This window comes from Macaca fascicularis, chromosome 2, assembly GCF_037993035.2.
Source record: "Macaca fascicularis isolate 582-1 chromosome 2, T2T-MFA8v1.1".
Classification (NCBI taxonomy): domain Eukaryota; kingdom Metazoa; phylum Chordata; class Mammalia; order Primates; family Cercopithecidae; genus Macaca; species Macaca fascicularis.
The window spans coordinates 108,497,667-108,524,828 of NC_088376.1; the positions used below are offsets into that span (position 1 = coordinate 108,497,667).

The following is a 27,162-nucleotide window of genomic DNA, read 5'->3' on the forward strand; positions in this document are numbered from 1 at the left end:
GGGCCCATGCAGGCTACCCAGGCCGCCCGTCTCCGAGCGGAGGACCCCGCCCAGCGCTGCCAGGGGCGGGGCCGGGCTGAGGACCCGAGACTGGAAGGGAGGTCGGAGCACTCAATTCGGTCCAGGTCTCGCAGGGGGCGGCAGTGGCGGTGGCGAACTCCCGTGCAGTCCCAGTGCTAGAGCGTGGGACGGACTTGCGGGGCACCCCTCGGGGTTCTCCAGCCAGGACTCGGGGCGGGAGGCCCAGCCACGCTGCCGTGTGCAGGCCTGCCCCTGGGCGCCCGCCCGCGCGCCGTCCCCGCCCCTCGGCCGCCCCCTCCGCCCCCGCGCGGGCTCGGGACGTGCAGAGCCGGAGAGCGAGCAGCAGGGACTGCTCCTGGCGCACTCACTTCCGCGTCCCGCCGCCCTCCGGCCCGCGCGCCTCGATCCGCCGCCGCCATCGGACAATGGGCCGCCAGCCCCAGCTGCCGTGAACTTCCTGCCGCTGCTCGGCCGCCCGTGCGTCCCGGACGGCGCTCCCGCCAGGCGCCGGCCGGGATCGCAGCTCCGGGGAAGCAGCGGAGGACCCAGCGCCCGGGACGTACCTGCGCCTCAGCCTCCACGCCTTTGCTCCGGCCCGACTCGCGGCCTCGGCGCCCTCCTGGCCGATTCAGCTTCACCCGGCCCACTCGGCTGCTGCCTTGCTGTGGGTTTCCGCATTTGGTTGCCTAAGGAGGATGTGATTTTACTTTTTTGCTGTTTTCTTTTTCCTTTTATAATTTGGAGAGGAGAAAAGAACTCCGCTGAGCAGGCCCGGGACAGCGAAGTGCCACCAGCTACCCCAACAAGGACGTCTCCAGGGGAAAGGGAATTAGAAGCCAACTTGGTCCAGCTGGCGTTGAGGTCTCAACTTCGGCTGAACTCTTAAGTCCTGGGGTCATGCCCTTCATGCTAGGCAGGTGGAAGTCTTTACCTGTACTGGGTCGGACTTGAGCCCTGACCCTTCGCCAGCATCTCCCCGCCGCCCTCCACACACACACACACACACACACACACACACACACGGCACCTGGGCTAGGCCGGGACACCTGTCTGCAGCATGGATAAGTATGACGACCTGGGCCTGGAGGCCAGTAAATTCATCGAGGACCTGAACATGTATGAGGCCTCCAAGGATGGGCTCTTCCGAGTGGACAAGGGTGCAGGCAACAACCCCGAGTTTGAGGAAACTCGCAGGGTGTTCGCCACCAAGATGGCCAAAATCCACCTCCAGCAGCAGCAGCAGCTCCTGCAGGAGGAGACCCTGCCCAGGGGAAGCAGAGGCCCTGTCAATGGAGGGGGCCGCCTGGGCCCACAGACCCGTCGGGAAGTTGGTGTGGGCAGCAAGCTGACTGTGGATGGTGCTGCCAAGCCTCCTCTTGCTGCCTCGACAGGGTCGCCTGGGGCAGTCACCACCTTCGCTGCTGGGCAGCACCCGTACCCACCGCAGGAGCAGAGATCCAGGCCATACCTGCATGGCACAAGGCATGGCAGCCAGGACTGTGGTTCCAGGGAGAGCCCGGCGACTTCTGAGATGTCTGCTTTGCACCAGCCGGGCCCCTGCGAGGATCCTTCCTGCCTCACTCACGGAGACTATTACGACAACCTCTCCTTGGCAAGCCCAAAGTGGGGTGACAAACCAGGAGTGTCCCCCAGCATCGGCCTGAGTGTAGGGAGTGGGTGGCCTAGCTCCCTGGGGAGTGACCCACCACTGCCGAAACCCTGTGGGGACCATCCCCTAAACCAGCGACAGCTCTCCCTGAGCTCCAGCAGATCTTCTGAGGGTAGCCTCGGTGGTCAGGATAGTGGCATTGGTGGCCGCAGCAGCGAGAAGCCAACAGGCCTTTGGTCCACTGCCTCCTCCCAGCGGGTGAGCCCTGGCCTGCCTTCCCCAAACTTGGAGAATGGAGCACCAGCTCTGGGGCCTGCTCAGCCCAGGACCCCTTCTGTGTCAGCACCCCTGGCCCTGAGCTGCCCCAGGCAAGGAGGTCTTCCAAGATCAAACTCGGGGCTAGGGGGTGAGGTTTCAGGTGTGATGTCCAAACCCAATGTGGCCCCCCAACCTTGGTTCCAGGATGGGCCCAAATCTTACCTTTCCAGTTCTGCCCCGTCATCCTCGCCAGCTGGCCTGGACAGTTCACAGCCGGGTGCGGTCCCTGGGCTGGGGCCGAAGCCTGGCTGCACAGACCTCGGCACTGGTCCCAAACTCAGCCCCACCAGTCTTGTCCATCCAGTGATGTCCACCCTGCCTGAGTTATCTTGTAAAGAGGGTACCCTGGGCTGGTCTTCTGATGGTAGCCTGGGACCTGTGCTCCTGGAGAGCCCAAGTTCCCCTAGGGTGAGGCTGCCCTGCCAGCCCCTGGTCCCAGGTCCTGAACTGAGACCCTCTGCTGCTGAGTTGAAATTAGAAGCCCTCACCCAACGTCTGGAGCGAGAGATGGATGCTCACCCGAAGGCCGATTACTTTGGTGAGTGAGAGGCTGGTGGAGTTGCCTGTGGTGGGGTGATAGGGTTCTTGAGGTTGGGGAACATGCTTCCTACCAGGGATGCTGTAGGCTGTAGCTACCTCTCCTTGAGTGGCCTGTTTTTTTATTTTTCTGTTTTTTGTTTTGGGCTTCCTCTTTCAGCTGCTTTTTCTGATTCAGAAACTTGAAAGCATGGTGGGGCAGAAAGCGGACCTTGCAGCTGGGGTTACCCATGTGTGAAGGGTGTAGCAGGGTAGGATTGCTCGTGACTGCTCTCAGAAAAGAGAAATGCTGTGACTTTGGATTTCAAGGGTTTTGGGTGTGACTTTAGAGCCTCTTGCAGTGACAGGCTCATGCAGGACTTGAATGAGACCAGCTTTCTCAGGGGGAAGGTACCCCTGAGCATTCAGTCTGTAGTTGGTTGGGCAGATCTGGTTGTTCTGGCTGTTTGAGGGACCAGTGATTTGAGGCAGGTGCTCTTGACTGCCGTGTGTGTGTGTGTCTGTGTGTAGGTGGGTACTTGTGTGCAGTTGAGGCAGGTCAAACACTACCATGAAAGACTTGTAGAGCAGTGGGTTTTTTTGTGTTTTTGGTTTTTTTTTTTTGAGATGGAGTCTCGTTCTGTAGCCCAGGCTAGAGTGCAGTGGCGCAATCTTGGCTCACTGCAATCTCCGCCTCCTGGGTTCAAGCAATTCTCCTGCCTCAGCCTCTTGAGTAGCTGGGACTGCAGGCACGTGTCACCATACCTGGCTAATTTTTTGTATTTATTTATTTATTTTAGTAGAGACGGGGTTTCACTGCGCTAGACAGGATGTTCTCAATCTTCTGACCTCGTGATCCGCCCGCCTCGGCCTCCCAAAGTGCTAGGATTACAGGCGTAAGCCACCGCGCCTGGCCAGAGCAGTGGTTAAGTGTAGTCCCTGGATCAGGAGCATCCCTTTGCCTGGAAACTGATTAGAAATGGAAATTCTTGGGCCCCACCCCAGACCTATTGAATCAGAAACTGTGGGATGGGACCCAGCAAGCTGTGACCCTGCTGTGTGGCGAGATTTGAGCCCTGCTGCACCATGAGCCTCCTAACCCACCCCACACCCAGGTAACAGCCAACAGCCAGGTAGCACCACAGCCATGGCTCAAACTAGGATGGAAAATGTGTCTTCCTGGTTTTACTCAAACTTGCAAGTTTTGTTTTATTCTCTGTTTTAAAACCACGAACTCTTGGAGACTGCTAGCTTCAACTTTTTTTCTTTGCACAGGGTTTAGTGGTAGCTGCATCTTTCTGTTGAGTAATGATTAGTTGTCTCATAGGAGAGCTAACTAGAAAGACAGCCTATTCGTAGAGAATCGGAGGGGTTTTTCATTTTTTAACTTTGGATAATTGAGCTCACGTGTTCCCCATAGCCTGCGTTCTGCTGGGGTAGCAGCTCTGCCGAATGGAGGGCAGGGACAGGGAAGGCTCTGGGAGAGGAAGACAGCTGGCTTACTGCTCTCAGCCTACCCTTGTTCTCCGTGAACGAACAAGTGTCCCAAGGTCCTCTGAGGGACCAGGGTCTGAGGCACTGGGCTGCTGGATGTGTGCAACTTATGGTAGCGTTGTGTTTTGCTTCTCATGAGAACCTCGTGGGAGCCAGTTCTCACCCCATACTCAGCAGGCTGAGGTCAGGGTAACTGTTTACGGCTTACTTTTTTTTAACTTTATTTTTATTTCTTTACTTATTTTGAGACAAGGTCTTGCCTTGTTGCCCAGGCTGGAGTGCAGTGCAGCCTAGACCTCCTGGACTCAAGGCATCTTCCTACCTCAGCCTCCTGAGTAGCTAGGACTACTTAGGAGGAAGCGGGGGAGGAAGGGGGCGTGGAGGTGGGGGCATCCTCTCTAGGTTGCCCAGGCTGTTCTCCTGGGCTCAAGTGATCCTCTTGCCTCAGCCTCCCAAAGTGCTGGGATTACAGGTGTGAGCCACTGTGCCCGGCCTACTGGTTTATTTTTTAAAGCACATGGCACCATCTCACCGTGAACTCTTTTCTCCTCAGCGCATTCCCACGTTTGGGAGTAATAGTTAGCTGGAAATACTGTGGGTCTTTTAATTTAAACTTTTATTTAGTTGTAAATTTCCAGCTCATTGGACAACACAAACAGCAGTTTTATTTATCTTGGGATGCAAGTTTATGCCGTGCATCAGAGCATCGGTATTAGCTAATGCTACTCATCCATTCAGCACATATTAAAATTTATTGAGCACCTATCTTGAGGCCATGCTCTGTTCCAGGTCTTGGGGATACATAGTGAACAGGACAGACAGGAACTTCTGCCTGCCTGGAGCAGACAATGTAGTAGAAGGAGGCAGGGAGTGAATGAAGTAAATAAGCAAGTCCTAGGGAGACAATCAAGGCAGAGAAAGGGAATGGAGCCCTGGGGCTGGGGGTGGCAGAGAGATTTCCAGTTTTAAATTGGGTGACCAGGGAATGTCCCACCAAGAAGATGCATTTGAGCAAAGGCAGGCAGGAGACTGGACCATGTGTTTTCCCAGGGAAATGGTGTTCTTGGCAGGGCAGACAGCGAGCACAGAGGCCCTGCAGGCCTGGTCTGTGCTGGACACTGTACTGAACACTTGGTGCTGACTATTGAATTGACTGGTCACAGCATCCTCGGAAGCTGGTTCTGCCATTATGCCCATTTTACTGATGAGGAAATGGAAGCTCAGGGAGATTAAATTACTGGCGGTGTCACAGGCCATATTGGGTGCTGCTGGGGCTAGAGCTTGACAGTTTAGTTCAGCCTCAGGGCTCACGCGTCTAACCAGCATTGCCAAACTGTCTCCCAAGCAGAGATCTGGAGGCCTATTTTATTTATTTATTTTTATTTTTATTTTTAATTGAGATGAAATTCACATAAGGTAAATTAACCATTTTGAAGTGAACAATTCAGTGTTGTTTAATAATAATAATATATTCACAGTGTTGTACAATGAACACCTCTGTCTAGTTCCAAAATGTTTTCATCAACCCAAAAGGAAACCCCATACCCCTAACCCAATTGCTGCCTGTTTCCCCCCATCTCCCCCAGCTCCTGGCAACAACCGATGTGCGTTCTGTCTCTGTGGCATTACCTATTCTGGAATTTCATTTAAAAATGGAATCATGTATTTTATTCATTTTTTGTATAAACTTTTTCCCAGCCTGTCTGGTCGAGTGTCCTGGGTGTAATGAGCATGTGTGTTTCTGCCAGCCCCAGTGGTGGCATGCTGTTCCACTGCACAGCGTCTCCGCAGTGGCTCTGCATCAGCATGTGTTGAGTTCGCTATACGTGGCTGCTGTGCGATGTGCCCGGGTCACCTAAGGTCACTTAAGCAGCCCTCACTGATGGGCCTTTGGAATGTACCCATCTACAAGGGACAGGCGTAGCTGCAAGATCAGCTCCCAGGAGTGGGACTGTGGGGCTGCGTGGTTTGTGTCCTTTAGGTGTGGCTTGGTTGCTCCCTGCAGCGCTCATGCCAGGGCCGAGCTGCCAACTGTGTAGGAGAGGGTTTGCCCCATGCCTGCTTTGGTGGCAGAGCTTCCATCTGCTCTTCTGCGACCTCCCTTGGGGCAGAGGAGGAATTCTTTCGGTCTGAGCAATGGCAGTCTTGGCTTGGCCCTGTGTGGGGACCTTGAACAGACCGCGTGCTCCTCCAGACTGCTCCTCCCTTGTCAGTAGCCTGAGGAGGCTGGACAGCTGAGGGGCTCACCCCCACAGATACTTTTCCCTCCCCTGCATCTGGTATTACTGGAAAGATTTTGTCTACCCAACATGCTACATTTGTTAAATAATGGTTAGATTCCACTTCCAAATAGAGGAATGATTAATGGTGCAGAGTGCTTGGCAGTGAGAGTCAGAGTGACAGAAGTCCCCATGACAGGCGATGCCTCTCAGGCCAAAAGCAAAGCAAAGTAGATGTTTGGGTTAGCCTGGTCCCCTTCCTAGGTCAAAGGTGCCCCTTTGGGTATTTGACTTTGTGGGAAGAGCTTGTGAATCCCTGTTGCCACCTCTGTAAACCCTTAGAGTCTCAAGATGCCCAGTTTCCAGTTACTGATTAACTTGGCACGGAAACTCTCCTGGCACTTTCCGTGGCTGATCTTTGTGGGTTTAATAAAATAAGATCCTACAGAGGTGTGTCTCTTTCCCTGTTCTGCTGGGCCTACTTCCTCCTCCAGCCACGCCGCCGTGGCCTCTTTGTGTCTCTCTGTCCATGGCGTTGGGTTTTTGGTCTTCTAGGCGTTGCTCCTGGCCTATACGATCTAGTGCAGTGTGGCTTCTGTTTTAGTACCGCTGCTGACACTGCAGAGGTGGGGTGCAGAGGGCACCATGCCTTTGTTAGTTGTGCCCCACCGTCTCCTCCATGTGATCCACCTATCTTCCTCACACTGGTCCTCTTCTCCCTTTTTAAGGAAAAAGGACACAAGCTGGATGTGGTGGCTCACACCTGTAATCCCAGCGACTCAAGAGACTGAGGCAGGAGAATTGTTTGAGCCCAGGAGTTTAAGACCAGCCTGTGCAACATAGACCCCATCTCTACAAAAAACAGAAAAATTAGCCAGGCATGGTGGTGCACACCTGTAGTCCCAGCTACTTGGGAGGTTGAGGTGGGAAGATTGCTTGAGCCCAGGAGGGTGAGGCTGCAGTGAGCCATGATCATGCCACTGCACTCCAACCTGGGTGACAGAACAAGACCCTGTCTCAAAACAAAAAAACAAAAAAAACCCCACAAATAAACCACCTGTTGTAGGCTGGGTTTCCTGGGAAACTGACTGAGACAGAGTTTACCACACAAGGGCTTATTAAAAGGTGCTTTTGGGGTCCCCACCTGTGTAAAGTGGGGAAGGAATCAGGAATGGCTAGAAGAGAGCTGAGCTGCTGGGGCCTGACCCCACAGGGAGCCTGGGAGCTGGAAAAGTCCTTTAGGGTCATCCTAGTTGGCCTGACATGGCCCAGCCTTCACACTCCCTCGTGGATCAGCTGTTGGCTGTGGGCTGCCCAGGAAGATGGTGACTCTGGGCAAGGCAGCTCTGTGCAGCTGGGGCAGTCTCCCCAGGGGCTGACAGGAGGACCACCTGCCTGCTGCACCCCAGCAGCTGCACCCTCCCCTGTCCTCTCCATCGAAGGGCCTTTGCGCATCACCACAGCCCCCGCTTCTCAGGGTAGGTAGGAGCGGGTGACTTGGGCATTATGGTTCTAATAATAGCTACCATGTGTCAAGTGCCAGTGGTGTGCCGGGCACTGGGGTTCAGTGCTTTTGGACATTATTGGCGTTTAACCTGCACACTTAGTTTTGATGTAGGCACCATTCTTTGTTTACAGTTGAGAAACTGAGGCCAGAGTGGTTAAGTGACTTGCTCAAGACTACGTGGGTACCAGTAGTGGTGCTCCCACACCAGTTGGGATTTTCCTTCTGCCTGACCACTTGCATGGTGGGACCAGGTGGTCTCTCACATGTGAGTGGATGCCTTCTATTGCCCCTCCAGATTCACTCTACACCCAAGTGCTATAGGGAGCATTTGTGGGCTCCTTGCCTTTTCCATGCCTCCTTCTCCCACATTTCAGGCTGTGGACCTTTTTTTTTTTTTTTTTTTTTTTTTGAGACAGTCTCACTCTGTCGCCTAGGATGGAGTGCAGTGGCGCGATCTTGGCTCACTGCAAGCTCTGCCTCCTGGGTTCACGCCATTCTCCTGCCTCAGCCTCCCAGGTAGCTGGGATTACAGACGCCTGCCACCACGCCTGGCTAAGTTTTTATATATATGTTTTTTGTAGAGTTGGGGTTTCACCGTGTTAGCCAGGATGGTCTCGATCTCCTGACCTTGTGATCCGCCCACCTTGGCCTCCCAAAGTACTGGGATTACGGGCGTGAACCACTGCACCCAGCCTGGACTGTGGACTTTTGTGTCCCCTGGACCTGAAGCCCCTGTGCTCACCCTCCCTGCTGTGGGTGGGCCTGGGTGATCCGTCACTGCTAAAGCTAACCAGGAGAGAGCCACATTCTGCTCACTTGGGGAGAAGGCTCTGACAGACTTCGTTATGACCAAAGGGGTGGGAAAGGCAAGAATAAGCAGGTTCCAGGGTCTCCTGTACCCGGAAAGTGAACGGACAGGCCTGCTCCTCACCAGCAGGGAGAGAGGAAAGGTTGGCGTTGTGTTTAGTCTTTCTGTCCTTGGTGGATGTCCTTTCAGCAGTATCCTAACCCAGAAAACTGCAGTGGCAGACCCACCTTAGCCTGGGAGCCTGAAAACAGGTGTGACTCCTCCTGAGAATGGCCCTGCCCTGACCAGGGCCAGGGAGCCTGTCTCTCCTGATTTTACTTTCCTGGCAATGAACAGGGTTAAATGAGCAGTCCAAGCAAGGAACATGTGGATGTCCTATCTACGTACCTACATGTCCTATTTGCATGACTACAGATGTCCTATCTGCATGTCTACGTGTCCTGTCTATATGACTACAGATGCCCTTCCATCTGACAGTCTCTTGCACACTGAGCTGCTCCTCATCTTCATGACCTTTTTTTTTTTTTTTTTTTTTTTGAGATGGAGTCTTGCGGTGTAGCCCAGGCTAGAGTGCAGTGGCGCAATCTCAGCTCACTACAAGCTCCGCCTCTCGGGTTTGCGCCATTCTTCTGCCTCAGCCCCCCGAGTAGCTGGGACTACAGGCACCTGCCACCACGCCCGGCTAATTTTTTGTATTTTTAATAGAGACGGGTTTTCACCGTGTTAGCAAGGATGGTCTTGATCTCCTGACCTCGTGATTCACCCACCTTGGCCTCCCAAAGTGCTGGGATTACAGGCGTGAGCCACTGTGCCCGGCCTTTTTTTTTTTTCCAATTGGGATGGAGTCTTGCTCTGTCACCCAGGCTGGAGTGCAGTGGTGCGATCTTGGCTCACTGCAGCCACCGCCGCCCCGGGTTCATGCAATTCTACTGCCTCAGCCTCCTGAATAGCTGGGATTACAGGCGCACACCACCATGCTTGGCTAATTTTTGTATTTTCAGTAGAGACGGGGTTTTGCCATGTTGGCCAGGCTGGTCTTGAGCTCTTGACCTCAGGTGATCCGCCTGCCTCTGCCTCCCAAAGTGCTGGGATTACAGGTGTGAGCCACCGCACCTGGCCCTTCATGACTTTTTAATTACTGTTTATCAGACTTTATTAGCAATAGATGCTTGAAATATGGTGCTTAATTCTAGCCTAGATTAAAAAATTGAGCATTTTTTACATAAAACGAAACAACATGGGCTAGTCTGGTAATAAAGCAGCCCCTCCAGAATTCCAGGACAGAGGTCTGCCTGTGTTTCCCAGAAGCACTGGCTAACCAGCCGCCTCCCATATCAGGCATTTCATTAAACCCAAACCAAGTGCTGAAGGGGAAGAAAGTGACAGAAGGTCAATAGCCATGTGGCTGTGTCTGAGTGACTGGCATGACTAGATGTGATGACCTGGGGACTGCCACCAGAATGCCTTTTGGAGATGTGCCATAATTTGAACCAGTTGAATCCAGGTTTCCAGTGACATGGAAGTAAATTTCTGATTCTGCTGGTAACATTTCGCAGTGACATTGAAGACTCCAATCTGTCTGGCCCTGCAGATGCACACCCTGGGATATGGGGATGCCCAGTGCTTTAGACATTGGGCAGCCTGTGTGCATTCTTTTAAAAAACTGAGGCAGAGTCTCACCATGTTGCTTAGGCTGGTTTTGAACTCCCAGCCTCAAGTGATCTCCCACCTCAGCCTCCCAAAGTGCTGGGATTACAGGCATGAGCTCAGGGTGTGGTGTTGGGCAAGTCCCTCTAGCTCTTTTGAGTCAAGATGACCTCTCAGGGTCCTTCCCGGCCCAAAGTCCTGTGACAGTGGCACTGGGTATAATTAGATGCCTGGATTTCAGCTAACCAAGTAACAGGGACTGGGCAGCATTATTGTTGGCAGTGGCAGAGAGCCTAGAAAGGCAGAGGCCAAGCGGCCTGGCATCCCAGCCCCTTCCCAGACCTTCACAGAATTAAAAAACAATCTTTATTTTTAGTTATGGTTACATTTGCAATTGTAAGTGGTAATCATTTTTACCTTAGGTATTCTGGAAAATACATACAATTAAAGAAGAAACATGAATCACTCATGTCCCTGCCATCCTTAGAATAATCAGCATTAAGATTGTCTGCAGAAAGTATCCAGTACAAAGGTAGTGGCTGAGCCCGTTAGTGATACAGAATGTATCAGGCACTGCGATTCTTGGATCTCTGGCCAAATGTAGAATCATTTACTGAGCTAGAGGCCAATTTGCTTGGAAGAGTGCATCCGATTAAAGTGAGATTAGAAAGGACTAAAGGTGTCCTTTAGGAAACAACCACACGTGGCAAGCCACTGGTACCATGATGATCACCAACCCTGCAGGACTTTTGAGGCGCTCATTCCAATTAAACTTGTCATCCTTAGGGCAGGGGGCAGCCGGGAGTTCTGGTTTGTGGCACTCACTGTCCTTGTTTGTGCTGGCATGACCCAGTCCTCTCCGTGGGATCCTGTGGTACCCTGGGCATTGCTGGATCATTTGTCATAGGTTAGTGGCCTCAGGCCCAGCAGTGTCTGGGCCAGTCTCCCTTCTTTGTCCCAGTGCCCCACATGCTGTGGGCTCTGTGGATGCCTGTTGAAGGAGTGGAGGGACTTCCATTAGGCTGTGAAGGTGGAATAAGGGATTTTTAGCTGGGGTTATGGCTCTGAGACAGTTTTACTAAAATTTGTCTAGCAGTTTCTCTCTGCCAGACACTTTTCTAAGCACTTCTTATGCTTTTCTCACCTGTATTAAGTTGTTCAATCCTCCCAACAACCCTACTTTATTATCCCCATTTCACAGACGGGGAAACTGAGCTACACAGAGGTTTAGTGGCCTGCCTAGTACTTTTATGAAGTAGCTTTGCTGAGTCTGGCTGCTGAGTTGGAGATTTTGACCACTGTGCTGTGCTGCCTCTTAGCTCTTATAAGTTTCTCCTTTCTAACAAAGAAGAAACTTCAGGGGCTGCTGTGGCTATGGGTAGTTCAAGGCTGAGGTCTTTTTGTACTCTGGTGGAGCCAGGGCCATTCCAGGAGCAACAAAGAAGGCAGAGTGTGGAGGCGTGCCTGCCGACTGGAGGAGTTGGGTGCCACTCTTGCAACGAGAGGCTGTCTCCAGCTTCCTCTTCTGGCTAGGAGCCTGTGCCTGCACAAGTGCCTCCCTGCAGGGCAGTGGACAGAGCCCCAGAGGCTCAGAGGCACATGGGCTGCCTTTCGTTCCTCTGAAGGGGTGTGGGTTAGGGCAAGTGGACCATGCCCTCAGGGGTGCTTGTGTGACATCCCCAAGTGCTGCAGGCATAGGTAGGGGTGTGCCAACCCATACTTCCCTTGGGCGTGAGCAAGATGCCTTGTCTGGGGGTCAGGAGCAACCCCAGGCTGTGTGCAGAGGTGCTAGAACCAAATTTTATTTTATTTTGTTTTGTTTTTGAGGCTGAGTCTCGCTCTGTTGCCCAGGCTGGAGTGCAGTGGCAATATCTCAGCTCACTGCAACCTCTGCTTCCCAGGTTCAAGCAATTCTCATGCTTCAGCTTCCCAAGTACCTGGGATTACAGGCACACTCCACTTTGGCCAGCTAATTTCTGTATTTTTAGTGGAGACGGGGTTTTTCCATGTTGACCAGGCTGGTCTCGAACTCCTGACCTCAAGGGATCCATCCACCTCGGCCTCCCAAAGTGCTGGGATTACAGGTGTGAGCCACCATGCCTGGCCCATAACCAAATTTTGGTTGACACTGTCCTTAGAGTCCATCTGGCAATCTGAACAGAAACCTTGTCCTAAAACGAAACAGGTCACCAAAATTTCCAAGGCGTGGCAACAGCAGGGTAGCACTTGCCAGCGAATATTTATATCCACTCCAGTTTTTGTTTTCCACTTTTCCCCTTACAGGGAAACCAACTGGACACAAGGTCTCAGGGTCACCCTGGAAGGCAGGAGACTTTCTGCTTGAATGTTTCAGAGGGAGTTCTTAGGATCCACAGCCAGGTTATTTTTAAGTTTTGAGAGCCATGAGTTTCAACTTGGCCAAATTCCTTCCTCATCTTTCTTGTTGTGTGACTGTCGCTGTGTCCCTGGGGAGCGAGGATGGGTTACTCCCGGTTACTGAAAGCTGGTGGGGAGCATCTCAGGGGTCTTTACCTCCCTCCCCACAAACATGTTTTGTAGTATACAAAAAGTTCTGGAAGCCTGCCATGATGCTGTCTGTCATTCCAGGGAGGGAATTTGTATTTAGCATGAGTCCGCCCTGCAGCTAGTTCTGGAAGGATAGTGACTGAGGTACTTAGAGGACCCAGTGGAAAGGCACCCCTCTTAGCAGGCAGGCCCCAAGTCAGGGGGTGAGCACATATTCCAGCAGGCCCAGGCTGGCCAGTATGTGACGGTCATTTCAGGTGGTAAAGCAGGAGCAGATTTGCTTTTTGTTGCCTGAAACCCCTTCTGACAATAACAGCAGCTTCCCTGTTCTCCTGCCTCTCCCCGTCAGCTGGGTTGGTGGATTTCCTTTCAGCAGGGTACAACCAAGTTGTGGCTGCGTTTGCTCGCGTGATGGTCAGGGCTGGCCCTGAGGTTTTGCATCTGCCAAAATGTCGCCTGTTCCCTCCCTTCCCCCTACCTCAGTTTGCATTCCTTCCTGATGATGCAGTGAGGTAGTAAATTTAGACAGAAATGGAATTGGGGGCAGCTCAGCTGCTGGCCATGGCTAGGTTCCAGGGCATTTGCTGACAGTTATCTTTACATTAAATGTGGGCAGCAAGGATTGCATTGCAGGCCTGATTGTGCTGCTTTCTGGCTGTAAGCTTGACTTTTCTGCTTCACTTTTCTGCGCTCAGTTTCTTCATCTTATGGAAACTAGAGGTCCTGTGCTGCTTATAATTCTGTTTCCTTTCCCTTGCGTTCAGGCTCAGAGCCAGTTTAGATTCAGGCCTCTTGGTTGGGAGAAGACTCTTGGCTTTGCAGGTGACGGTGGTTTAGGGAGAACTTGCTTCGGACACCATGTGTGTATGGGCAGGGGCATCCCAGGCATGTACATTGTTTGAACTTGGAAGCTTTCCCTCATTTGCTTGCAGAGAAGCCCGTTGACGGAGTGTAGAAGGCTGAGATGGGGTGGGTGTGAAAAATGTGCACAATGACAAAGTTTGTTTAAAAGCAAGTGAGGCCCTGTCTCTAAGAAGTAAGCAGAATGAGGCTGGGCGCATGGCTCACACCTGTAATCCCAACACTTTTGGAGGCTAAGGCGGGCGGATCACTTGAGGTCAAGAGTTTGAGACCAGCCTGGCCAACATGGTAAAACCCTGTGCTAAAAATACAAAAATTAGCTGGGTGTGGTGGCACGCCTATGGTCCCAGCTACTCGAGGGGCTGAGGCAGGAGAATCGCTTGAACCTGGGAGGTGGAGGTCGCAGTGAGCCAAGATCGTGTCATTGCACTCTAGCCTGGGCAACAGAGTGAGACTTGGTCTCAAAAAAAAAAAAAAAAAAGAGAAGTAAGGAGAATGAAGAAATAAAACCAAAACCAAACACTGAATTAGCGATAAGATTCAAAATAGAAAGCACAAGACCTGGTCTGTAGAAGTTTTGAGATATTTGCTGAATGAATGAATCGTGGTGTATATTTATAATATTACCCAATCAGAATAAAAAAGGGAAATATTTTGGTGGCGGTGCTGCTGTTTGCTCGGCAGTAGTGGCTGAGAAACAGTGGATGCTACAGACGTATTTTCTCCATAACTTGTTCCTGGTGGTGGCTGTGCCAGTTTTCACCAGACCTTGATTACCTGTTAGAGTTTTGAAGGGAGATCTTGTCTGGCGAGGACTTGGGTGACATGGCTTGTGGGAGGAGGGCCAAGCATGGAGTGGAAGTTGAATGTTAGAAGTGCCGGACCTCCAGTTTCAGTTAACTTGGAGAAGTCCTGTCTCTTGCAGTAAACTTGAGACTTGACTACATTTTGAGGTTAAGGGAATTTCAGTCGGTTAGCATATAACCTGGGGGAGCCTCTTGATGTTTTCTTCTCTTTTTTTTTTTTTTTTGTTTTAATTCATAGGTGTGATCATAGTACACTACAGCCTCAAGCTCTTGGGCTCAAGCAGTCCTCTTGCCTCAGCCTCCCAGGTAGCTGGGGTACAGGCGTGTGCCACCGCGCCTGGCTCTGAATGGTTCCTTGGTTTCCTTGGTGGGTGGAGCTCCAGTTCCTGAAGCTGGAGTTGTGGGCATGAACCCCAAGTGGGTCACTGGCTTTCCTGTGGGGTTCCACAGCCCTCACTTGCCCCTGCCCCAGACCTATCTTTACATTACCACATCCAGAAAAAATAGTTCTAAGCCAGGATAACTCATTCATTCAACAGCTATTATTGAGTACCTACTATGTACAAGAGACTGAATTAGGACTAGTGGGGCTTCCTTTTGTCACGAACAGGTGTTGCTTAGTTCCTCCTGCTGTATCTGAGCTCCATGAGAGTGGGGTTTTTGTCTGTTTTGTTCACCGTTGTATCCCCAGGGCCCAAGCCACTGCCTGGCACACAGCAGGTACCCAATGGAAACTTATTGAATGAGGCCGGGTGCGGTGGCTCATGTCTGTAATCCCAGCACTTTGGGAGGTTGAGGTGGGCGGATCACAAGGTCAGGAGATTGAGACCAACCTAACCAACATGGCGAAACCCCATCTCTACTAAAACTACAAAAATTAGCCCGGCGTGGTGGTGCATGCCTGTAATCCCAGCTACTCGGGAGGCTGAGGCAGGAGAATCGCTTGAACCCGGGAGGCAGAGCTTGCAGTGAGCCAAGATTGTGCCACTGTACTCCAGCCTGGGTAACAGAGCAAGACTCTGTCTCAAGAAAGAAAGAAAAAAAAGACTTCTCAATGAATATGTGAACACTCTGGCCAGATGTGGGGATCAAATATTCCCTGACTTCCTCCTGAGTATCAGTGCCTTTAGCTGGGACACACAGCCTGGCATCAGTCCATATCCTACACTGACGTGCTAGGGAGGCAGGGGCACTGGGCTGCTGTCCACATCCCTCAACCTGATCAGAGTTACTCAGATAAGTGCTCTCTCATGGGTCGGAGATGCCTTTGGTAGGTGGTGACTAGAGGGCCAGAAAGGGTTGGGATACCATGGTTTGTCTGGGTAGAAACTTATAGAGTTCCAGGGGCCAGCTCGCCAAAGGTCTGCGCAGGTTTGCCAGGGAGCAGGGAGAGATGCTGGCAGGCATGCATGGTGCCTTTGATTTGAGGAGCTGTTGGTGGGAATGAAAAACCTCATAAGCACATGGGCTTTGGATCTGCCACCCTCCAGCTCTGCCAACAGCTGTGAGACCTTGGGCAGGTTGTTCAACATCCCTGTGCCTCAGTTTCCCCATCAGTAAAATGTGCGTATGGTTGTGAGGACTGAATTAGCTAGTGTCTCTGATCTAAGTTGTCCAGCACAGGAGACTGGCCATGTGCAGCTGCGAAGCACTTCAACAGGTGGCTTTTCTGAATTGAGATGTGCTTTTGAAGTGCATCTGGATTTTGAAGACTTGGTATGGAAAAAAGAGTGGCTAATTAATATTTTTTATATTGATTCTATGTTGAAATGAGACTTATGCATATATTGACCTAAGTAAAACATTATTAAAATTAGTTTCACCTATTTTTACTTCCTAAATATGAGTACTTGAAAATGTAAAATTGCACGTGGCTTGCATATTTTTCTGCTGGGCAGGGCTGTGCCTTACAAAGCACTTAGAACGGGCTGTGACACATGGTGGTATGCTGTATACATTCTCTTGCTGTTGTCATTTTCTCGAAAGCATGGAAGCATCTTTACCTTGTCCCATCTGAAAGCCAAGCCCAATCAATTTGTTGAGAACCACAAATGCTTAAACAAAAAGATCATAATTTGTTCAAGAGAGGCTAATTTCGTGATTGCCAGCCACCAGGTGAGCCCACTGTGGCCAAATGCCTGATGCAAGGGATGGCAGGCTGCTCCCACGCAGCCTTAGAACTAGTCTGCTCCCACAGAAGCATGGGGGCTCTGGGGTCCGAAGCTGCTCTGTGCACAGGGCTTGATGGAGCAGGTGGTCATGGCAGCTGAGCCAATTTTCCAGCACCTTAAAAAATACACTCAGTTTAGCAAACACAGGCAGAAAGCCCAGAGAGATGGCCCATTCCCTTGAGGGAGGTAGAGAAGTGAACGATGGTGTTTCCTGTCCCGGGAGGTGGGAGGAAGGCTGTTTGGGATTTGGCTCATCAGGGGCCACAGGCTACTGGGATGCCTGTGTCCTGTCCCTCTGTCTAGGCTCTGGAGCCCTTTCCTGGGTATGAGCCTCCCAATAGGCCTGTGGCCAATGCAGGGGCAGGCTGGGAGGTGGCTTTCCAGGCAGCTTGCAAAGGCCTGTTTGTCTGAGGTTTGTCCTGACATCACTGAGGCTTTGCTTGCAGGTGGCAGGGGCTTACACAGAGGCCCTTTGTTGGCCGGCCATAGAGGTCAGTTAGAAGCCATGAATGGACTGGAGCTGGCAGCCCCTCCTCTGCCCACAGCACACAGCTGCCACCTCTCTGGGTTGCCCATGCCTGATGGTGGGTGTGTGAGGTGTGGGGAGAAGCGTCTCTGCCCAAATTTATAGCCAGAGAGCAGAGGAAGTGAAGTTGGTGGGGGGCAGTGAGGAGGGCAGGGAGGAAGAAAGGAGGTGGTGTTGAGGAAGCTAGCATGGCTTCCGCCCAGCTCTGTCATGGTTTGCAGGCTCTCTCTCTCTCTCTCTTTCTCTCTCTCTCTAAAGACAAATTCTCACTCTGTGCCCAGGTTAGAGTGCAGTGGCACCTTCTTAGCTCACTGTAGCCTTGGACTTCTGGGCTCTAGCAATTCTCCCACCCCAGCTCCCCAAATAACTGGGACCACAGGTGTACACCACCATGACTGACTAATTTTTAAATGTTTATAGAGGCAGGGTCTTGCTGTGTTGCCCAGGCTGGTCTTGAACTCCTGGGCTCAAGTGATCCTCCCACCTTGGCCTCCCAAAGTGCTGGGATAACAGGTGTGAGCCACTGTGCCAGGCCGTTTGCAAGCTATTTGATGTCTGCCTTGGATACTTGGGGTCAGGCTCAATGCCTGCCAGTGCCTACTTTTTTCTCAGCCAGCCAAGAAAGTCACTTAGTATCATTCTGCTGTGCTCTATTACTTTAAGTAGTCACAAGCCCTCCCACACTCTTACTTCTTGATAGGAGGAATGTCTAGGAATTGTTTTCAAAATGCTGTATTTGCATACAGAGAAATGTGTAGTTCGGTGAGTTTTGACAGATGCATGCACCTGTGTGACCCACATTCCTATCAAGATATAGAATAGTTCCATCCCCAGAAAGTTCCCTCATGCTTCTTTCCAGTTAGTGCTCACCTCCAGGCAACTACAATTCTGATTTTTTAAAATCATTTGTTAGTTTTGCCCATTCTAAGATGTAATATAAATGGATTCATATAGTATTTATATACAGTTGATCCTCATTATCCACAGATTCTGTATTTGTGAATCAGCTTATTTGCTAAAATTTATTTGTAACCCCAAAATTAATACTCACAGCTCTTTTGTGATCATTCACAAGTATAACAGAGTGCTGAAAAGTTTGAGTCCCCTGACACCTGTCTTCCCAGCTGAAGTCGAACAAGGCAACGCTCCGCCTTCTTGTTTCAGCTCATACAGTAAACAGGTGTCCTTTTCATGGTCTATTTAGTGCCGTGGTTTTTGCATTTTTGTGGTTTTTGTTGATGATTTTGCTGTTTCAAATGACCCCTAGGCATAGTGCTGGAGTGCTTTCTAGTGTTCCTAAAAGCAAGAGGACTGTGATGTGCTTTACAACGAGAATATGTATTAGAGAAGCTTTGTTCAGGCATGAGCTACAGGGATGTTGGCTGAGAATTCGATGTTAATGAATCAACAATATATACTAAGGAAGGTGTCTCTAAATAGAAACACACATAAAAAACAAGGTCATATATTAATCAGTTGATGAAAATGTTGTGGTCAGAAGTTTTCAGAAACCTAACCCTGTATTTCTGCCAGAAGCAGTAGTTCAGTATTGACTGATTCAGTATTCTTGCCAATTTTATAGAACATAACTATTGCAAATAATGAGACTCAACTATAGTACTCCTTTGTCTGGCTTATTTCACTCAGATAATATCTGTGAAATTCAGCTGTGCTGTTTTGCATTATCAGTTGGGCTTTTTGCATTATCAGTTGTGCTTTTGTTTTACTGCTGAGTAAGATTACATTGTATGGATATACCACTAGTTTTGTTTTTCCATTTCCATATTGAGGTGTTGTTTTTTTGTTTTTTTTTTTTTTTCCATTTTCAGCTATTATGAATAAGTCTCTTAGGATTGTTGGTGTGTAAGTCTTTGGGTTTTTTTGTTGTTTGTTTTTTTCTTTTGTAAATATGGGATCTCACTATGTTGTCCAGGCTGGTTTTGAACTCCTGACTTCAAGTGATTCTCCTGCCTTGGCCTCCTAAAGTGTTGGAATTATAGGCGTGAGCCACTGTACCTTATATGTATATGAGTGTTTGTAATAGACACAGGCTTTCATTTCTCTTGGATAAATACCTAGGAGTAGAATTGCTGGATCATGTAGTAGAGGTATGTATAACTTTTTTAGCAACTGTCAAAAACTTTTCCAAAGTGGCCGTGCCGCTTAGCATTCCCACAACAGTATGAAAGTTCCTCTGATTCTCAAGCTGTTTTTAGAATTTCTTGGGGGCTCTGTTTTACTTGTTGCTTTCTAAGCCACCTGTTCTCTGAGCTGGCAATGCTTGGCTGATACCCTCCCAATTTCCTCTGTTAAAATATTATCTTCACAAGATATTTTATTCCTTTCTTGATAGTGATGGGCTATGAGCCCATCACTATTTTACTTTGCTTCTTTGCTCTCTTAAGAGTTTGATTTAAAAAACATTTTTTTGGTTTTGTTTTTACCAGTTTTCTCTAGTATAGAAATCCTCTTAGGCCCGGCGAGGTGGCTCACGCCTGTAATCTCAGCACTTTGGGAGGTTGTGGCGGGTGGATCACGAGGTCAGGAGATCGAGACCATCCTGGCTAACATGGTGAAACCCTATCTCTACTAAAAATATAAAAAATTAGTCGGGCTTGGTGGCGGGCACCTGTGGTAAAAAAAATAAAAATAATAATAATAAAAAAAAGAAATCCTCTGTCCGGGTGCTGTGGCTCACCCACTTTGTAATCCCAGCACTTTGGGAGCTGAGGCAGGGGGATTGCTTGAGCTCAGAGATTCAAGACCAGCCTGGGCAACATGGTGAAACTTTGTCTCTACGAAAAATACAAAAATTATCTGGGCGTGGGGGTGCATGCCTATAGTTCCAGGTACCGGGGAGGCTGATGTGGGAGGATCTTGTGAGCCCAGGAGGTCAAAACTGCAGTGAGCCATGATTCACACCACTGCATTCCAGCCTGGGCAACAGAATGAGGCCCTGTCTCAAAAAAAGTAATATTAATAATAAAATAAAAAATAAATTCCTGTGTGGTGTTTTTTTGTTTTGTTTTGTTTTTTTGTTTTTTTGGGTTTTTTTTTTTTTTTTGCGCCATTTTTTAAACCTTAAACACAGCTAACTATAGAAAAGTCAGAAAGTAGAGAAAAAATTGGAATGGTCACCCATCATCCTACTCTAGGGATAATCACTGTTAGGACAGACTGTTTTTCTTTTACACATAGATATTTAATGTTAAATAATTTGAGCGACCTAAAATTAACTTTGTTGTAGATTTGGAGACTTTAGTGAAAGTTGGGCCAATAGAGGATGTCAGGGAGTCAGAACTTCCCCTCTTCCCTCTTGGGGTCCTGGTGGGATCTGAAAACTAAATTGACAGAGATAAATAGAAGAGCATACAAATTTAATAAAAGTTCTATGTGACACGGGAGCCCTTATAAACAAATGAAGACCCAAAGCAGTGACAAAACATAATGTTTTTATATGAGGTTGAACAAAGAGAGGCATTTGTGGAAAAGTAACCAAATTATGTGGGGAGGCTAAAGGAAAGTAAGCCTTATTTTAACAAGGTCTGTTTTGTACAGAATTATCTCTGCTGTTACTCTCCACTGAAGAGTGTTTCTTTTCTCCTGGTACAGGGAGGGTACCTTTTATTTTATTTTATTTTATATTTTATTTGTATGGATTTAGTGGGGAGAAGTGAACTTTTGTTACATGGATCTATTGCCTACTGGTGAAATCTGGGCTTTTAGTGTAACCATCACCTGAACAGTGTAAATTGTACCCACTAAGTAATTTCTGGCTGGGCAGTAATCCCAGCACTTTGGGAGGCTGAGGGGAGTTGGGGTGTCTTGAGCCTGGGAAGTTGAGGCTGCTTGGGCAACATGGTGAAACCCCATCTCTACTAAAAATACGAAAAATTAGCCGGGCAAGGTGGTGTGCACCTGTGGTCCCAGCTACTTTGGAGGCTGAGATGGGAGGACTGCCTGAGCCTGGGAAGTCGAGGCTGCAGGGAGCCACAGTCATGCCAGTGTACTCCAACCTGGGTAGGTTGATACCTTGTCTCAAAAAAAAAAAAAAAAAAAAAAGTAAGCCTCTGATGTCTGTTATTCCATACTCTATGTCCATAGGGAGGGGGAACCTTTTACATGAGAGTTTTCATCTCCTGAAGATGAAATGCCCTTCTTGCATCTGCTGTTTTTCAGGTGTCTTTAGCTTGATATAATCCTATGTCAAAGTGGCATATTTTGGGGCAGCATATTCTGCCAGCCTTCAGGGGCCTCTAGGGATTAAAATAGAGTTCAGAAGCCAGCATATAAAACATTTTCCCTTTCTGCTACTTGTTGGCAATACTGCTTCCCTTTGGTTTAAGAAACTTTCTGGGAGACTTGTGTCACCCTAGTTTCTGAGAACTGGGCCCCCTTCCTCCTGCCCCCAACAGGGATCTCTTGCCAGCATCTTCCTGACAAACCTCTGTTCCTTGCTCTCTCACTCTCTCGAGGGACAGCTGGACAAGTGTCAGTGAGTTGTGGTTGTTAGAAGGTTTTTCTTCTCTAGCCAGCAGTCTTCCCAAAGACATGACCTAGTTAGCAGGCAGATGGATCCTGTAAAAACAAAACCGGGTCACGTCCCTCCTGGGCTTGGAAAGAATCCTTCAGTGCCCCCGACACCTTGTTCCTCACCCGCAGAGTTGGAGCCAAAGTCCTGAAAGTAGCCTTGGGGGTCCTGCCTGCCCCACCCCGAGTCCCTGCTGTGTGCTGCACCAGGGTCCCCTCCTGGCTGTGAGCCCATCACTATTCCAGTTTGGTAGTTGTTCTGGCCCCTCCCTGAAAGATGTATTGGTTCTTGAAGATTCACAAGAAAATCGTGCCTGTGTGTGCATTGCAGATAGCTCACTTCACAGTTTGATAGGAGAAAGTTTTTGTTTGTTTGTTTGTTTTTTCTTTTTGAGATGGAATCTCGCTTTGTCTCCCAGGCTGGAGTGCAGTGGTGCGATCTTGGCTTACTGCAGCCTCTGCCTCCCGGGCTCAAGCGATTCAAGCTGGGGTTACAGGTGTGCACCACCGTGCCCAGCTAGTTTTTGTATTTTTAGTAGAAACGGAGTTTTACCATGTTGGCCAGGCTGGTCTCAAACTCCTGACCTCGTGATCCACCCGCCTTGGCCTCCCAAAGTGCTGGGATTACAGACGTGAGCCACCGCACCTGGCCTTTTTTTTTTTTTTTTTTTTTTTTGAGACAGAGTCTAGCTCTGTTACCCAGGCTGGAGTCCATGATCTCAGCTCAATGGAGCCTCTGTCTCCCAGGTTCAAGCAGTTCTCCTGCCTCAGCCTCCCGAGTAGCTGGGACTACAGGGTGTGCCACCATACCTGGCTAATTTGTTATTATTATTATTATTTGTATTTGTATTTTTAGTAGAGATAGGGTTTCACCATGTTGGCCAGGCTGGTCTCAAACTCCTGACCTCGGGTAATCCACCCACCTCGGCCTCCCAAAGTGCTGGGATTACAGGTGTGAGCCACCGCACCCATCCAAGATAGTCTTAAAGAGCAATGTTTTTGTCTTTTCTAAGAAAGGGCCCCGATGGTTTGCCCTGCATTACACTCCCAGGCAGGCACAGAACCGATGTTAAACTCTCCATTTTATCACATGAACCCTGTCCAGTGCCCTACCTGTTCCTCCCACACCAGGCTCATGACCACCTGTCAAGCACAGTTGTGCCAGGTGTCCACCTGCTCCATCTCTCCTCCTCCCAGCAGCCCTGCAAAGTGCCCGCTAATTTTCTCTCCTGTTTTGAAGATGGGAAAACTAAAGCAGAGAGCCACAAAGTCACTCACCTGGTAAGCCGCAGAACTGAACAAAGTGTGCTTGCGAGACTTTCTGTTTGTTCTGAGGAGACACTTGTGGGTGGGTGGACTCTGCTGGAGGCTGTCCCTTGCCTGGCTGGCAGCAACCAAGCCTCCTGCTTCTGACTTGCTGGGGAGCGGGAGGACGGGAAGGGCTGTTGGTGGGGAAATTGGAGAGAATACAAAACCTCCCCTCAGCTTTAACAGGCTCTGCCAACAATTTTCACTTTGCCTCTTTTTCTTCTCTGGCACAGCCTTCCTCCTCTTTGGTGAATGCAGATTCAGAGCATCTCTAAAATCCACTCTGTGTTATTTCTGAAGAGAATTCGGGATTTTGTTTTTTCTGGAAAAATGAAAGGATTTTCATTCTGGTTCCCTTCTGGTTCTGTGTGGCGGGGCACCTCACTGCCTGAGGTCACTGACCTCCGAGCCCTTCTTGCCATTCCAGTCATCTCTGCCCCACGTGTACATGCTCAGCCGCCTGCTGGAGTTTGTGGTTTCCGTAGTTGGAGGAAGGCAGGAGGGCAGCTGAAAGCGTGCTGAGTGGGGAGATGGGAGCAGGGAGCTGCCAGAAGGAGAGAACTAAGGGCAGATTACGTGCGTCGTTCATTCATTCATTCCCTCACTCACTTGGTAGACGTTTACTGAGCGCCTGCTGTGGGCTTGGCACCTGCTCAGGTCAAAAGGGTGGCTGAGTCCTCAAGGGCCCTGCTGTCCTGTGGGGACAGTTCCAATACAGTGTGGTCATTACCCAGTGGAGGAGTGGGGAGGGGTGTGGGGCAGGGAAGGAGGGAGCTCAGTCCGGAGAGTCTGGGAGGCCTGGGGAAGAACTCAGGAGGTTTTGTGAAGTGCAGTGTGTGGAATGCGGGTGTCTGTGAGGAGAGTGGTTTTATCTTTTTATGAATTCACTGTCCTAAGGCCTGGAAGAAAACACCTTTCCCGGAAAGGGAGGGAAGGAAATGAACTTTTATGGGAGCACCTCTGTGCCAGGAGCAGAGGTAAGAGCTTACATGATCTCACTTAATTCTCACCGCTACCCTGTGAGATGCGTTTATTGTCACAGCCCATTTGGTGGGTGAAGAAGCTACAATGATGCCCGAGATCGGATCTGAACCCAGTGCTTACACCACGACCCACTCTTTACAGTTCCACTGCAGGAGGGAGGCTGTGGATGCGGGAGGAAGGTCTTGCCACTGGGACCCAGCAGGACTGCAGGGTAGTCCTTAGGCTCAGCAAGAGTGGACCCAGATTCTGGGGCTAGTGATGCTGTGATTCCTGATCTGCTTGGTGTTTACCAGGAGTGCTTCTTTTGTGAAAAATTATTGCATTGTAAACTTAACAATATTTGGGCTTTTCTTTATGTATGCATCACTAAAAATGTTTTTTAAAAAACTATACTCTCTAGAAAAGGATAATGAGGTTTGGAAATCGTAAAATGTTTTTGTTGCTTGTCTTATCGAAACTAATTACCAATTGTGTGTATAATAAATGCTCACTCTTCTTTATTTATGTGTTATTTTTTTCTTGTAGAGACAGAGTCTCACTGTAGCCCAGGCTGGTCTTGAACTCCTGGGCTCAAGCAGTTCTCCCACTTCAGCCTCCCAAAGTTCTGGGATTATAGGTGTGAGACACTGTGCCCAGCCGTGAGCTCTTCCTTATACTTGAGCTTAGATTGCCAGATTTAACAAATAAAAATACATATGAATGTCAGATAAACAAATACTTTTTAGTATAAATATGTACCATGCGATAGTACTTATACTAAAAATACTTGTTTATCTGATATTCAAATTTGCGTGGTACAGTCATTAACAAGTTTTTGTTGCTATGCTTAAATTCACATTTTAAGGCTGGGCATGGTGGATCACGCCTGTAATCCCAGCACTTTGGGAGGCCAAGACGGGCAGATCACCTGAGGTCAGGAGTTTGAGACCAGCCTGGCCAACATGGTAAAACCCCATCTCTACTGAAAATACAAAAATTAGCCGGGTATGGTGATGGGCACCTGTAATCCCAGCTACTCGGGAGGCTGAAGCAGGAGAATCGCTTGAACCTGGGAGGTTGCAGTGAGCTGAGATTGCGCCACTGCACTGCACCCTGGGCAACAGAGTGAAACTCCATCTAAACAAAATAATAATAATAACCACTCCTCCCCCCAAAAAAGCACATTTTACTGGGCATCCTATATTTTATCTGGCAACCCTAAATTAAGCTGAGACCTGAAGGGAGTAAGGAGTACAACTGAACCATATTTGAGAAATCAGAGAATTTCCCGGCCGGATGGAAGGAAATAATCCAGGAGAGAAGCAAATTGGTGGAGGATGTCGGATGGGGTATTCTAAATTGCTGGTGGGAAACTGAACCAATGTCAAGAGTGGGTACGTGGAGTGATCTGGAAAGGGAGAAGCAATATGAATGTTGCAGTACTCAGCCTGCATGATGGGGTCAAGACACTTTCTGCTGGAGGTTGACATTTGTTTTAGTAGTTTATGTTGATGCAAAGATCCTGGGAAACATGCATGATTTTGAGCCTTCTCACAAGGAAGGGTGGTGTTAAAAGTGAGCTCACTTGAGAAACTGGCTTCAAAATCTGGGCCAATTTGAGCAACAAAATAATTAATGATAGAAGTGTATAGTAACTCAGAGAATAAAATAAATATCCACAAGTCCTTACCGATGATATAAATACATAAATGGGGAGAAGGGAAAACTTTTGTACAGAGGATTCCATTAATAAAATGTAGAAAGAATGATGAAAATGAAGAGGTCAGCATTTGGAAAGACCACTGTAATAATTGTTGCTGGCAAGAATCATCAGTGGGGCTGGGCATGGTGGCTCATGCTTGTAATCCTAGCACTTGGGAAGGCCAAGGTGGGTGGATCACTTGAAGTCAGGAGTTTGAGACCAGCCTGGCCAACATGGTGAAACCCTGTCTCTACTAAAAATACAAAAATTAGGCAGAAATTGCTTGAACCTGGGGCGTGGAAGTTGCAGTGAGCCAAGATTGCACCACTGCACTCCAGCCTGGGCAACAGAGCAAGATTCTGTCTCAAAAAACAAACAAACAAACAAAAAGAATCATCAGTGGATGCTGCGTAGTGAGCAAAAATATAAGGAACAGGATATTTACCTAATCTCCAATATTTCTTCATAAAGCTCTTGCTAATTCCAAAGAGAAAAAGAGTAATTTTACAGTGGAGAAATCTGGCCAATACCACCTTAACCAAGTGATCAAGTTAACACCAGCAGTAAAGTGTTCTGTTCTTCATGTTGACATCATGTACGCCCTTATATGATGCACTGAGGAGGGCACACCATCACTCCTGGGACATTCCTGCCAAAAATGCATATCCTCAATCTGATCATGAAGAAACATTTAGGCAAACCCCAGTTGGGGACAGCATGCAAGGTAATTGGCCTATACTCTTCCAAAGTACCAAGGTCAAGAAAGACAAAGACTGAGGAGCTGTCCCAGGTTACAGGAGACCAAGAGAGACAACCACTAAATGCAATCGATTTAGTTCCAGGATTTAATTCCTCCCCTCCCCTCCCCTCTCCTTTTTCCTTTCCTTTTCCCTTTTCCTTTCCTTTTCTTACAGGGTCTTGCTCTGTTGCCAGGCTGGACTGCAGTGGTGTGACCATGGCTCACTGCAGCCATGAAGTCCCAGGCTCGAACAATCCTCCCACTTCAGCCTCCCGAATAACTGGGTCTACAGGCATGTACCACCACACCTGGCTAATTTTTAAAATCTTTTTTATTTTTTGTAGACGGAGGTCTTACTCTGTTGCCAGGCTGGTCTTGAACTCCTAGGCTCAAGAGATCCTCCCACCTTGGCTTCCCAAAGTCTTGAGATTATAGGTGTGAGCCACTGTGCCTGGCCAATATTTTCATTATTATAGAAACATTTCGATTAGGCAGTGCTACTCTATGATTTTTAAAAATTGTGTAGTATTTACTTTACCTCTGCATTGGATATTTATATTTCCTATTTTTCATATTTAAGTGTTTAATATTTTGATGAGTACTTTCGCACATTCTTTTCTAAACAACAGCATTTAATAACAGGTATACTTCACATTACCATAAATCTATCATTTGAAATTGTGCAATTCAGGCTGGGCGCCATGGCTTACACCTATAATCCCAGCATTTTGGGAGGCTGGGGTGGGTGGATCAAAAGGTCAGGAGATCAAGACCATCCTGGCCAATATGCTGAAACCCCATCTCTACTAAAAATACAAAAATTAGCCAGGCGTGGTGGTGTATGTCTGTAATCCCAGCTACTCGGGAGGCTGAGGCAGGAGAATCACTTTA

General features: G+C 49.0%; 1 protein-coding gene across 2 annotated transcripts in view; it reads left to right on the forward strand.

Moving 5' to 3' along the window:
• Window positions 1–345: 345 nt before the first annotated feature.
• Window positions 346–27,162, forward strand: part of LIMD1 (LIM domain containing 1) — an 89,192-nt gene continuing 62,375 nt past the window's right edge. For both annotated transcript variants that reach the window (XM_045384994.2, XM_074031912.1), the window contains exon 1: window positions 346–2,486. In XM_045384994.2, the coding sequence (XP_045240929.1) occupies window positions 1,079–2,486 (1,408 nt within the window). In that variant the 5' untranslated portion in view covers window positions 346–1,078. The remainder of the gene's footprint in view (window positions 2,487–27,162) is intronic.